General features: G+C 43.9%; 1 protein-coding gene across 2 annotated transcripts in view; it reads right to left on the reverse strand.

Annotated features, from left to right (window-relative positions):
* Vps53 (VPS53 subunit of GARP complex) overlaps positions 1-13421 on the reverse strand; it is a 130094-nt gene that overhangs the window by 68567 nt on the left and 48106 nt on the right. For both annotated transcript variants that reach the window (XM_029545786.1, XM_021212135.2), the window contains exons 8-10: positions 4745-4823; positions 1027-1170; positions 422-564 (exon numbers count right to left, since the gene is read on the reverse strand). In XM_029545786.1, coding sequence (XP_029401646.1) covers positions 422-564; positions 1027-1170; positions 4745-4823 — 366 coding nt within the window. The remainder of the gene's footprint in view (positions 1-421; positions 565-1026; positions 1171-4744; positions 4824-13421) is intronic.

Consider the following 13421-nt stretch of genomic DNA (forward strand, 5'->3'; position numbering starts at 1 on the left):
ATAAGAAATCACAGAATAGAAACGCTGTATTATGGGAATACATTCAACAGATTCTTTCCTTAGTGTCTGCTACGTCCTCCAAGAGAGATTACCCCTATCCTTAGGGAGCTCTCCATCTAGGAAGTCAGGAGTCAAATGATGATGGATGGACACACTACATACAGATGTACACAATCCAGAAGCAAGGGAAGTGTGGGCATGATAGATCACTCTAGACAAATCTGACTGGTAAGGGAGGGCAGACCAGTTGTTTGAGGCAAGGTTTAGACAATGGGGAAGACCTGGAGACAAGAGGAGAAGAGGAGGCTGTAGCTGGTGTGAGGGTGGTGCCAATCATTTGGTAGAGATGGAAACGGTGTCCAATTTGCAGGTCACAGGGATACTAAGTCAGGCCTGGCAACACGGGACAGCCGAGATTTACCTCGTCACATGGCAAAACTCTACAGAGATCCTTTCTGTCATGCACCACTCCCGCGGAAACATCCGGCCATACTTCTCTTCATAGTCCACAAGCTGGCGTTTCACCCAGGCATAACGTCTGTCAATTTTGTCCAGCCAGGCGACCTGGGAAGGAGGGAACAAAACCACTCAGTGCTCAGAAGTGGTAATAGTGAGCAGAAGCCAGGACCCAAGAGAAAAAGACAGTCAGCCTCCATTTCTGCCACTGGGAAGAGTCTACACCACACGATTTCCTTGAACTGAGGATTCTCACCTGGAGAGATGACTGCACACCAAGGGGCTATGTATTCCCTAAAACTGTATGCAAAGTGTTGTGCACGGCTACACTCTTCTGGGGGAGAAGATCTATGGCTTTCATTAATTTCTCTAAATGGCCAGTGACTCGAAATGGTGAAGAACCACTAACCTGTAAAGTCAGCCTGGGAATCTGTAGTTCAGTGCACAACAAACAGTTGTTAACAAATAGTTAGTTGTATTAATAAAGGATACCTCAGGAGGAAGGCAACATTAGTTTCTTTTTCAACAAAATTATATAGTTTCATCTGATCTCATCTTGTCAATACTTACATCTTGGTTTTCTTGAAAAAGTACTAGATACTCTGATAGATGCTGTTTAATAAACTTTTTGATGATTTCTTGTTTGATTCTGGGGTCCAAAATATTAGCCACCAGGCACGCATCTCTCAGGACATTGCTGGGTCCTCCCGGCCTCTGGTAAAACAAACAGCATACACCAGTTCAAGTGGCAGACATGCCTGTGTATCTCCTGGCTGTGACAGCTGCTCCTTCCTTGCTTCTCACTGTCATTAGTGCTCTCCCCAGACACCCAGTCTCATTCAGGAGATGGGTATTTTAGTTGCCTGTTCCCTGAGAAAAGAACATGAAGCTAGCCTTGCAGTAGTCAACCTAAGAGCTAGCCTGTGAATTCACAAGACTTCAAGAACACAGAGCCAGAAAAAAATCACAAGAAATTTTACTGAGTATCAAAACTGAATGTGACCTAAAAAGCCAGAATGACAACAGATTCTATCGAAGGGTTCAAAAGGCAGTGACACTCACATGTGCCACTTCTTCCTGTTTCCCACCTTCCTAGGACCCTGTTGTATTGTTTGCTTGTGCTGTTGTCTGCCTGCCTGCCTGCCTGCCTGCCTGCCTGCCTGAGACAAGACCTTGCTATGTAGCCCAGACTGGCCTCAAACTCAGGATCCTCTTCCTTCAACTTCCCAAGTCCTGGGATCACAGGCATGTACTACCCTGCCCATCTGTCATTCCTGTTCTTAATGAGGTATATTTGTGTCAAAAAGAGTGATGGTTTTAAAAATCACACCCAGGTTCTAAACTGACAGATTTGTTTCACTGATGGCCAATCACACAGCCAGCCAAAGATGAAGTAATTATGGTAATGGCTCCATGACCTGAAGAGTTGATGTGGGGAGGGTCTGTAAGGATACAGCAGCTAAGAAGGCCTTGTTTACTATCAATGCAACTCAATCTCACTGACCAGCTAGTACATCCTAAATGTACTGTTGACCATGGTCCCTATAGTACAAAGAGGTTTGGAACCTCTTGGTTTAGTGAGATAGCCTGATAGCTTGGGAGACATTACTCAACTTTACCCAAAAAGCAATGGACTTTAGTCAGGATGAGCATAAGTTCTTCTGAAGCTCCCCTCATTGTTTTTGTCCATTCTGTAAGTCTCAACTAATGTTCAGGTGTCACACAAGGTGCCTGAGCCCAAACTGTTACAATGGAGCCCAAATGACCTGCTCCATTCTAAATGGCTATTCTGCTGATCTCTGGATACAGTGAATGTTTAACTCTGGCTTCAGGATGAAAATGTGTCAGCTCACTAACAAGTCATGGAGACCAACACCTACAGGTTCAGGGGTTGGAATTCTCTTATTTACAGAACATTTACTAGATTACCTTGGTTGTCTTAGTCACATTTCTATTGTGAAGAGACACCATAACCAAGGCAATGCCTAGAAGAAAGAGTTTATTGGTGCCCATGGGTACAGCAGCAGGTGGGCAAGCATGCAGCAGCTGGGCACTGGAGCAGTGGTTGAGACTTTACATCTTTATATACAAGAGTAAGAGGGAGAGAGAGAGAGAGAGAGAGAGAGAGAGAGAGAGAGAGAGAATGGTGCTAACTTTTGAAACCATAAAACCCTCCTAAAACCACAAAACTGGCATACCTCTTAATCCTTCAAAACATTTCTACCAACTGGGGACCAGTAGTCAAACACATCAGCCTATGGGAGACACTCTTATTCAAACCACCACACTTGGACACTTTATTTTCTAAAAAAAAAAAAAAATTGAGACAAGGTTTCTCTGTGTAGTCCTGGCTGGCTTGGAACTCAGAGATCCACTAGCCTCTGCCTCCCGAGTGCTGGGATTAAAGGTGTGCGCCACCACGCCCTGCTCAATTGTGTCTTATCATTCTGCACATTATCCCCTGTGCAGTCCACACTGGCCTAGAACTCGCTGTGTAGTCCAAGCTAACTCAGGATCCTTCTGCTTCAATCTCCAGAATGCTGGGGTGGTAGACATACCCACCAATCAATACTTTAAAAAAAAATTCTTGGTTCAACTTTGCAAAACTTGTAGATTAGTATTGCAAGGACTAATAGAAAAATCAATAGCCTTTTAAAATGGAAAAAGAAAACTTTTAACAATTCCCCATCAGGAAACAGCCAGGAAAGGTAATAAAGCCAATAAACCCTTTTAACATCATACGCAACTGGGACCTGGGAGAGAGGGTAGAAGGGCCATAGCTAGATGAAGGGCAAACACTAAGGCAACCTTCACCCATATCCTTCTGAAGCATTATGCGATGGGATGGGGCAGAGAACACAGAAAGGCAGTCGCCTAGGAAGACAACTGTTCAAAACTAGCCACTAACTTGAAAAGGTAGCTACTGGCCAGGCAACCTCTTTCTGTTTCTCAGAATTCCCTTTTCCTATAGGGTCAACAAGAATATGGCTTTCCAGTCTATTCCTTTCCTGAGTTACATCAGGTGACTCGCGAGATGAGGTTCTCCAAGTAAAGGCTTTACAAATCATATTTCTGGCAGCCAGCTGCAAAGCATGGAGGTGGTAAGGTCAGGAGCTGGTCTACAGAAAGCAATCTCAAAGCCAGGGCTGCCATCCCCACCTATTTCCTCAAATGTAGCTCAGAGGGAAAGCGATTAAGATATTTCCAGTTATTGAATTACAGAGCAGATTCAGGAAATGCTCCTTGGCTCCCAAGCGAATGTATATCCATCCCCATCTCCACCCACAAAGTCCGGCGAGGAATGCGGCTGGCCGAGGAATGCTGCTGGCCGGGAGCTCTGCTTCACTTCTGCCTTCAACAATGCTTTCTCTTGAAATAGCTCAAATAATAGAGAAAACAAGCCTCTACGGGTTCTGACCTCCCGACACATGTGAAGCATTAAGATGACATCTGCTGCAGTGTGAAGGATGGGGCTAATAGCAGCACAGTGACAGCCAGCGGAAGGGAGCCCGAGTGAGACAGGGACCCAACAGCTCCCAGGCGAAAGCCTGTAGGCCTCGCAGACACAACAGAGACAGCTCCACCACCAGCGAGCTCGAAAATCCCACAGACAAGGATTCCCATCATTAAAAGTGAGTCTCTGGACTGTGTCATGAGAGTTACATAAGCTCCCAGACATGCCTCCCAGTTGTCTTTTCACCAAACCAAAACCAGTGTTATGTAACAATCCTAAAAAACATTAGGGTTTGAAGTTTGTTTGTTTGTTTGTTTGTTTTTAAACACAACTATGGGGGGGTGAGTTTATTGGGCAGACAAGCTACAAGACTTGACACACATTAAATTAAACCAAATGAACGCCCATTTATTTTTCCCAGAGAGAGGGTCTCATGTAGCCCAGGTTGCCTCAAATTCACTATGTAAGAAAGGATGAATTCCAACTTCTGATTCTCTTGCCTCCTCCTTCCTAGGGCTTGGATTACAGCCTGAATCACCAACCCAATTTATTTGGGGCTAATGATCAAACCCAGGCCTCAGGCATGCTTAGGTAAGTATTCTACCAACCAACATTCCTGGCCTGAGTCTTCTTTCTGATGCTGGAAGGATACAAACAAACACTCAGCATTGCATCAAGACACATAAAACAGGCTCATCTGAGTCGGCAGACCCTTGGCCTGTGCCAGCCAACACTTATGGATGATACAGCGTGAGTTATCACTCATGTACCTCATTCTCCCTGCAGGGAGTGTGAACACAGTAATAATATCGCGGGCAAAATACAAACCATTACCTTGGTGCCCTGGGAAGGAAATGCTTCTTCAAAGTCAGCCAGGATTTGCTGTCCTAACTCTGTCTGCGCAGCCTTCACCCTGTGGGAGGGAGAAGGGACTGTATTAATGACTGGCGCCATTTTCAGATCCTCATATTCAAGTGTGTATGGACCCACGGGGTCAGGAACTGTGGAGGTCTCTGTCTGTGCAGGTAATTACCTGGGAATGAAAAGGTTTATACAGATAGGAAAGAGCTATCACACAGAAGCAGGGTTATGATAGGCATTTCAGGATGGATGGATTGTTTTACTTTTTTATTTTTTATTTTTATTTTTAGTGCTAGGGATTGAACCTATGCCTTGGGCATGGGAGGCAAGTGCTCTGTCACTGGGCTATACTGCTAGCCCTTCAGGACACAGTTCTAGGTCACTCTTCCCTACTGTGAGGTATCTAGATTGAACTTGTATAAAATGTCATTTGGGGAGAGTTATATTTCATGGAAATCTAACAGCAGCCTGACCAAACACAAATCTGCTGTATCACTGGAACAAGCATTTCCTATTCTATGGGATATAGGCTTGGAAGAGTGTTTCAGACTGTTTCAGGGTGGTTTATATTTGCTTTTCATAGTATTTTAATATAATATGTTAATTTTTATAATATTTTTAAACAACAAAAAGAGTGTTCTCTTAAGGTAATAGAAAAAAGAGTGAGATGATAAACTATTCTTTATAAGTAAAGGGCATTATTAACTTCGAAGGGCATAATCCCAGCACTGAAAAGGTAGAGGCAGAGGATCACAAGTTCAAAGCCAGAGTGAGATGCATAAGAAGACCATGTCTCACAAAGCAAAACAAAACAAGACAGGCAATACACACAATAGGCAATAGATGAAGATTTAACTTCAAGAAAATAAAACTGAACTGTAAGGAAAGCTAAGTAGAAGGGTGGGGTGGGCTGGTTCTTGATGGTGTCTGCAGGATTGATGGGTGATCAGGCACGGTATGAATGGTGGGTGAAGGGGAAGGAGACACTGCTGGAGTGAACTAGGAAGTACAGATCAGCAAGCACTGTGACCATGTCATGTCCTCCTTGTTCCTGACAGCTGCCTGAGCTCATGATACCTGGCTTGTCCCAGCCAGAAACAGCTAAAGAGTGAGGCTCTTGGACAGCTGTTGGACTTCCCTGAGCCTGAGGTAAGGACTTGCTTTGCTAAAAGCACCATGAAACAGCATGCCTCCTTTCTTGGACTCCACTCTGAAACTTCTGGATTGATTTACAAAGTTTCTAGCAATAGTGAACTTGAAACCACAATTCCTTTGGCTACTTAGGAGAACCTGGCAAAGGGCTGAGATTTTATTTTTAACGAGAGGATAGGCATGACCCAGAACACTCAGTTTCTTCCTGTGGCACAGTTATAATCATGCCTGATTCCAAATACTTTCCAGGGTTTTTCCACTATCTTCAAATGTTCCAAACCATTCCTATAGAAGAGTTTATATTCTTTTCAGTATGTGTTCAAGATATGGCTGTGCTGGAATCTACCCCACCCCCACCTGGAGTTGCCTCAGAGACATCTGGAAACTTCCCCCGAGTATAAAGTCTGATGTGAGAGAAAAGAATGTACTTTCATAAAATTGTCCCTCGGAGCATCTTGCGACTTCCCAGAGTGAGCCAGCAGGCTGTCTGCTGTGGAACTGGGTCACAAGGCAGAGATCCTGATGCTATTGCCTCTCTGCTCTGACCCTCTTCTTGGCAGCACAAAGACACCACCAGTTTGTTCCTGAGCCACATAAATTCTGTTGGTGAGGCCCACCCCTGACCAGAGGAACGCATGGGTAGATACAAGACTGCTGCACTAAGCTATGCCTCTGTTACCCCCACCCTAGTCTATTACAATTGCCAATCTCTATGTTCTTGCTGATTTTAACACCACAGTGGCTGGAAAGACAACCACAGTATATGATGGGCCTTGGTACTAGAGAACAAAAGACCAGGCTCCCCTGTGTAATGATTTCTAACCAGTGTTCAAAGGGAGGGAGGGAGTAAAGGATGAGGATGAGAGATGGAGGCCTATGCTAAGACTTCAAAGTTTTTCCAGTCCTGATTATTTCACAATACCCAGATGACAGTTCTAGCTGGCAACAGCACCCACCTTTACAAGTGGTAGCACGTGGATACATGATTAATACTGTCCAGAAGAAAAGCTTCTGCCTAGAATTGTTTGCAGGATTGGTTGTTAAAGTGTCTCCCAATGACTGAGATGGAAGAGCAGCCCTTCCCCTGGAGACATTACTGACAATGACAGATCTCATTCACAGGCATTTTCTGGGTGAGATGGGAGCCACACCTTCCATAGTGGTTACAGTTTCTTGTGAACTATTCCCCAAAAGTTTCCTGTGTTGAAGATTTGGTCACCAGATTGATAATTTAATTGGATTATTGGGGAATGATGGAACAAGGAAATGGGGCATGGCTGGGTCGGTAGTGCCCTCAAAGGAGAAAGAGAAAGGGTAACTTTTAGGAGTCGATTCTCTTTCTAGCATCCAGTCCCAAGGGTTGACCTGTGGTTGTCAGGGGTGGTGACAGGCATCATGACCCACTGAGCTATCTTACTGGACCACACAGAAAGTGAATTTTGTCCTCAGATCCTTGCTTTTTTTTCCCCTGGCCTCATGTCTGCCTGAGGCCACGTCTCCTGCTCCATGATGTGCTCCCTACAAGATTCTCTGCCTTATCTATGTTGCCCAGAAGCAACATGATCAGTGGGCTGAACTCATCAGCCAAAATAAGCCTTTGAAAACAAAACAACAACAACAACAACAGGGTCTCAGAAAGTAGCCTTGGCTGGTTTGTGACATGATCTGTAGATCAAGTTGGCTTCAAATTCACAAAGATCTACTTGCCTCTATGTCCCGAGTACTGAGATTCAAGGCATTCAACACTAGTCCAGCACCCATTATTTTTAAAGTTGTTTTTTCTTGGTTATTTCATCACAGTAGCAGAAACTAACACAGTAATCAATTGTCTGAGCAGGATCCTAGAAATAAGTTAGCAGGCTTATCATCAGCCCAATGCCTAACAGAGAGCAGGAAAGATTAAACGTTCCTTTTGCAGCTGAGCATGGTGGTGCATAACATTACTCTCAGTACTTAGAAAACAGAGGCAGATGGATCTCTGTGAGTTCTAGGATAGTCAGGGCCATGCAGAGAGACCCTGTCCAACTACAAACAAAAAGTTCTTCCTGGCATCCAAATAAACAGCCTGTTGTGTGACAGTTACATAAAGTTGGTTACTACTAGGAAATGAAGCATTCTGTTGCCTAGAAAAGAAAATCAGTGAGTGGCTTCTGGCTTCATCCATGCTGTGTGACTAAAGGTACCTTTTCCTAAGTCTAGTATCAGTCATAAGGGGTAGTGGCAGAAGGACAGCAAACTAGGAAAACTGGACTTTTACATATTTGTGACAGTCAAAGAAAATGCTCACCACTGTTCTGAAATCAGGCGACCTGAGCTTCTACTCAATGCCTTTACTGAATGGAGTGGATTAGTCAAATACTATAACGCAATTGGTGCTACCAAGAATTTCAACCTAGATGGTTACAAAGACCTGGCAGGAGGCTCTGAGATCATAGAAAGCATCCCTTACAGCTTAATCTGAGGAGGCCCAGAGAGAGCTTGACAAAGCTAGTCAGATCCAACCAGCCTTTTTTTTTCCCACTCCACCATGTGACTTCCCAACCTGCCAGGCCTTTCTCACATGTAAGAGGTTAGACATAACTCTGAAGGTGAAAAAAAAAAAAACTAATTTAAGGGTTCCAAGGCTTTTTTCTTTGTTTGTTTTTTTAAAGAAATGCAAGAACCTCTTGTTCTTTCTCAGGAAATATTGACTGACTAGAAGCATTGGCCCCCATGAATATGCTTAAGCCAGGAGGATTTGAAATGTAAAGATATTAAAGAAAAAAAACTTCCCTTCAATGCTACATTAAACATTTAGGCATTTGCCAGAAGGGTAGTTGAAAGAAATAGCAAATCAAGGCCCATGAACTTCATATTTCAAACGTACAGGCCAAGACTTGAGAATACAATCTTGTGGATGACTTGTGCAATTTATAGGCAGCAAGGTATTAACACTGGAGCAATGTGCGGGGCTAACTCTTGGCTTTTTCCCCTCCTCCTGAAAAAACATTTATTTCTATCATTTCCAGATGGTTCTACCATCACTATATAAACATAAGGAGGACAAGTCACTAGAAATGATGCTAAAAATAGGAGGTCTGGACTTTGCTCAAATGTTAGCGCCTCCCTGCAGGCAGGCAGGCAGGCAAGTAGGCAGGCAAGCGGCTCTCACACCGCACTCCCTTCAGCGCCGGGACTAGGACACATCGCACTGACGAACGAAGAGGAAAGCCAGCCAAGAGTTGGGAATGCTTGTACCACTGACACAAATGATAGAATACAGGGTTTCCCTCTTGCATGAGCTTAAGAAGGCGGCTTAACCTGTGGATCTCGACCCCTTTGGGGAGGTCGGATGACACTTTCACAAGGGTTGCAAATCAGGTAGCCTACATATTAGAGATCTACATTTTGACTCAAAACAGTATCACAATTACAGTTGTAATGTAGCAACAAGATAGTTTTACAGCTGTGGGTGCACACAGCCCAGGGAGCTGTGGGTCCCAGCTTTAGGGCTGCTGAGAACCACTTCTTTCAGAGATGCTGTTCTGAAAGAGTACAAATAGTACTCGCCAAGTTTCTGCAAATTTATAGAGACAACACCTTTGAGAACTTAAAAGATTCACTTATTTTATTATTATGTGTGGGTTTCTCTCTCTCTCTCTCTCTGTCTTTCTTTCTTTCTTTCTTTCTTTCTTTCTTTCTTTCTTTCTTTCTTTCTTTCTTTCCATTTTCAGGCGTATCTAGGCATCACATGCATGCTCAGTGCCCTCAGAGGTGGAGTTCCCACAAGGCAGATGGGAATAAAACATCGATCTCTACAGAGCAACGACTGCTCTTAACCTGAGACAACTCTCCAGCTCGGGGGGAAAAAAAAAAAAAAAAAAAAAAATATATATATATATATATATATATATATACACACACACACACACACACACATTATATATATAAAGCAAGTAGCACACTAAGAACATAAACGAAAGAGAGAGAGAGAGAGAAAGAGAGAAAGAAAGAAAGGAAGGAAGGAAGGAAGGAAGGAAGGAAGGAAGGAAGGAAGGAAGAAACAAACAAACCAAAGCAATGGAATTGTCTCAGACTGAACAGAGCTTGAGAACAATCCACAGAACGAAAGGGCAGTCTACGAATCAGGAGAAAATACTGAGAACCTTATAGCTCATTAAGGTTAGTATCCAAAATATATAAATAGCTTGGAATGACAAAGTAAAACAAAACTTTTTTTTTTTTTTTTTTTTTTTTAATTGTAATTGGAATTATAGAAAGTTCCCACATTAAGTTTGGAAAATGCTTATTTCTTTTTTTTTTTTTTTTTTTTTTTTTNTTTATTTACATTTCAAATGCTATCCCGAAAGATTCCCATACCCCTCCCCCCACCTCTGTTCCCCTACCCACCCACTCCCACTACTTGGCCCAGGCCTTGCCTTGTGCTAGGTCATATGGAGTTTGGGAGACCAAGGAGCCTCTATTCCCACTGTTGGCCGATTAGGTCATCTTCTGCTACAAATGCAGCTAGAAACACAAACCCAGGGGGTACTAGTTAGTTCCTGTTGTTGTTCCACCTACAGGGTTGCAGCCCCCTTCAGGTACTTGGGTACTTTCTCTAGTTCCTGCATTGGGGACCCTGTGTTCCATCCAGTAGCTGGCTGTGATCATCCATTTCGGTGTTTACCAGGCACTGGCGTAGCCTCACAAGAGGCCACAATATCAGGGACCCTTCAGCAGTATCTTGCCGGCATGAGCATGAGCATTAGTATCTAGGTTTGGTGGCTGATGATGGGATGGACTCCGAATGGGGTCCTCTCTGGATAGTCCATCCCTTCATCCCAGCTCCAAACTTTGTCGCTGTACCTATAATTTTTCATGGGAGTTATGTTCCTCATTCTAAGGAGGAATGAAGTATCCACAAATGTTCATCCTTCTTGATTTTCTTCTGTTTTCCATAATGTGTCTTGGATATTCCAAGTTTCTGGGCTAATATCCGCTTATCAGTGAGTACATATCTAGTGACTTCTTTTGTGATTGGGTTACCTCACTAAGGATGATATCCTCCAAATACATCCATTTGCCCAAGAATTTCATAAATTCATTGTAAAAACAAAACAAAACTTTTTTGAGGGGTTGAGGCATATTAAGTTGGTAGAGTGTCTGACTAGCTAAGCACTCCTGGGTTCATAACCAGGTTGGAGCACATGCCTGTAGTCCCAGCACTCAGAAGATCAGAAATTCAAGATCATTCAGTTACATGAAGAATTTGAAGCTATCTTGGGATACCTGAGACACTGTCTTAAAAAAAAAAAAAAAAGGAAGTGGTGGGGCAAAGAGGTCAGGGAAGATGCTGAGAGGGGAGATGCTGAGGGGGGAGATGCTGAGAGAGAAAAGGTGCCTTCCACCAAACCTGAGGAGTTGAGTTTGACCCAGGGAATTCACATGATAGAAGGAGAGAAACCACTCCCAAATTGTCCTCTAGCGTCCATTTGTATGCCATGACACACAAACCCCATACCACCCCCAAATAAAATAAATATAATTTTAAAAATTAGGCAAAGGATCTAAATATGTATTTTTCCAAGGCAGGCATAAAATCAACAGGGTATATGAAAAAAAATATTACTTCATCTCCAGAGATGTATACTCAAATCAAAACCTGCAAAAGGAGGCCAGATTTGGTAGTAAACACCTTTAATCACAGTACTCAGGAAGCATAGGCAGGTGGATTTCTGCAACTTTGAGGCTAGCCTGGTCTACATAGCAAGTTCAAGGACAGTCAGGACTACTTAGAGAGATACTATCTCAGAAAACCAAACCAACCAAAAAAAAAAAAAAATAATAAGAATTTAGAAACCAACAGGAGCTGGCTAGAGAGCTCAGTGGTAGGAGTCATGAGGACTGAGCTCATATCCCAGCACCCATGCAGGTGTTCACAAACACCTTTAATTCCAGCTCCAAGGAATCCAACATATACATACATATGTATATACACTCACACAGACACACACATGAATAAATAAAAATAAAACAAATCTGACCCAACTATATCACTCTTGGCAATATACCCAAAAGACACCCTACTATACCACAAAGACATGTGCTCTACCATGCTCATAGCAGCCTTACTTGTAATAGCCAGAAGCTGGAAATAACCCAGATATCCTAAAAACTGAAGAATGGATACAGAAAATGTGTTTCATTTACACAATGGAATACTATTCAGCTATTAGATACAAGGGCATTATGAATTTTGCAGGCAAATGGATGGAACTAGATAATATCCTGAGTGAGATTACCCAGATTGAAAAGGACATGCATGGAGTGTTCTCACTGATAAGTGGATTTTAGCCAAAAAGTACAGAATACCTAGGACACAACCTACAGACAGTAAGTAAGAATTGTAACAAGCAGAAAGGCCCAAGTGAGGAGGCTCCAATTCCACTTAGAAGGGGGAAGGAAATAATCACGGGAGGCAGAGGGAGGGGAAGAAGAGGAGGGAAACAGGATCAGAAATGAGGGGAGGGGACAGGAGAGAAGCCCAGGGGGCCAAGAATATGAATGGAAATAAGCAGCCTCAGGGAGCAGGAAGTGGGAGGACCCTGTAAAAAAGTACCAGAGACCCAGGAGGCAAAGTGAGAAACTCCCAGGACTCATTGTGGGTGACAGTAGCCAAAATGCCCAACACTGGGGAAAGGGAACTCTAAGAGTTACCTCCAGTAGATAGACAGGGCCTCAAGTGGAAGGACAGGGTCACTAACCCACAGTCAAAATTTCTGACCCAGAACTGGTCCTGTTTAAAAGAACTGCAGAGACAAAAATGGAGAAGAGACTGAAGGAAAGGAGGTCCAATGACCCGCCCAACTTGGGATTCATCTCATGGGGGGTCGAGTGGGGGACCAAGGCTGACACTACTATGCTATGATGTACTTATAGGCAGGATCCTGGCGTGGCTGTCCTCAGAGAGGCCCTACTGCAGCTGACTGAGACAGAAGCACATACTTTCACCCAACCACTGGACTGAAGTTGGAGACCCCTACGGTTGAATTAGAGAAAGGATTGAAGAAGTTGAAAAGGAGACCTACCCCAGAAGAAGACCAGCAGTCTCAACTAACCCAGACCCCAGGGAGCTCCCAGAGATGGAGCCATCAACCAGGAGGACACACAGGCTGATCCAAGGCCCCTGGCACATATACAGCACTGGTCTGGCCTCAGTGGGAGAAGATGTGCTTAATTCTAGAGACTTGAGGCTCCAGGGAAGGGGGAGGTCAGTCGGGTGGGGGAAGCAGCCTCTCGGAGGCAGGTGGGAGGAGGAATGGGGTGAGGAACTGTGGGAGGAGGGACTGAGAAGGGGCAACAACTGGAATGTAAATAAATAAAATAATTTTTAAAAATTCATTAATAGCTCTTGTTCCCTTGCTCTCTCCTGCTCTCTTGCTTCTCTTTTGCTCTTCCTCTCCCCTTCCCATGCCCTTCCCCCACCCTCTTCATGTGCTTATGGCCATGGCCAGCCTCT

This window comes from Mus pahari, chromosome 14 (assembly GCF_900095145.1).
Source record: "Mus pahari chromosome 14, PAHARI_EIJ_v1.1, whole genome shotgun sequence".
Taxonomy (NCBI): Eukaryota; Metazoa; Chordata; class Mammalia; order Rodentia; family Muridae; genus Mus; species Mus pahari.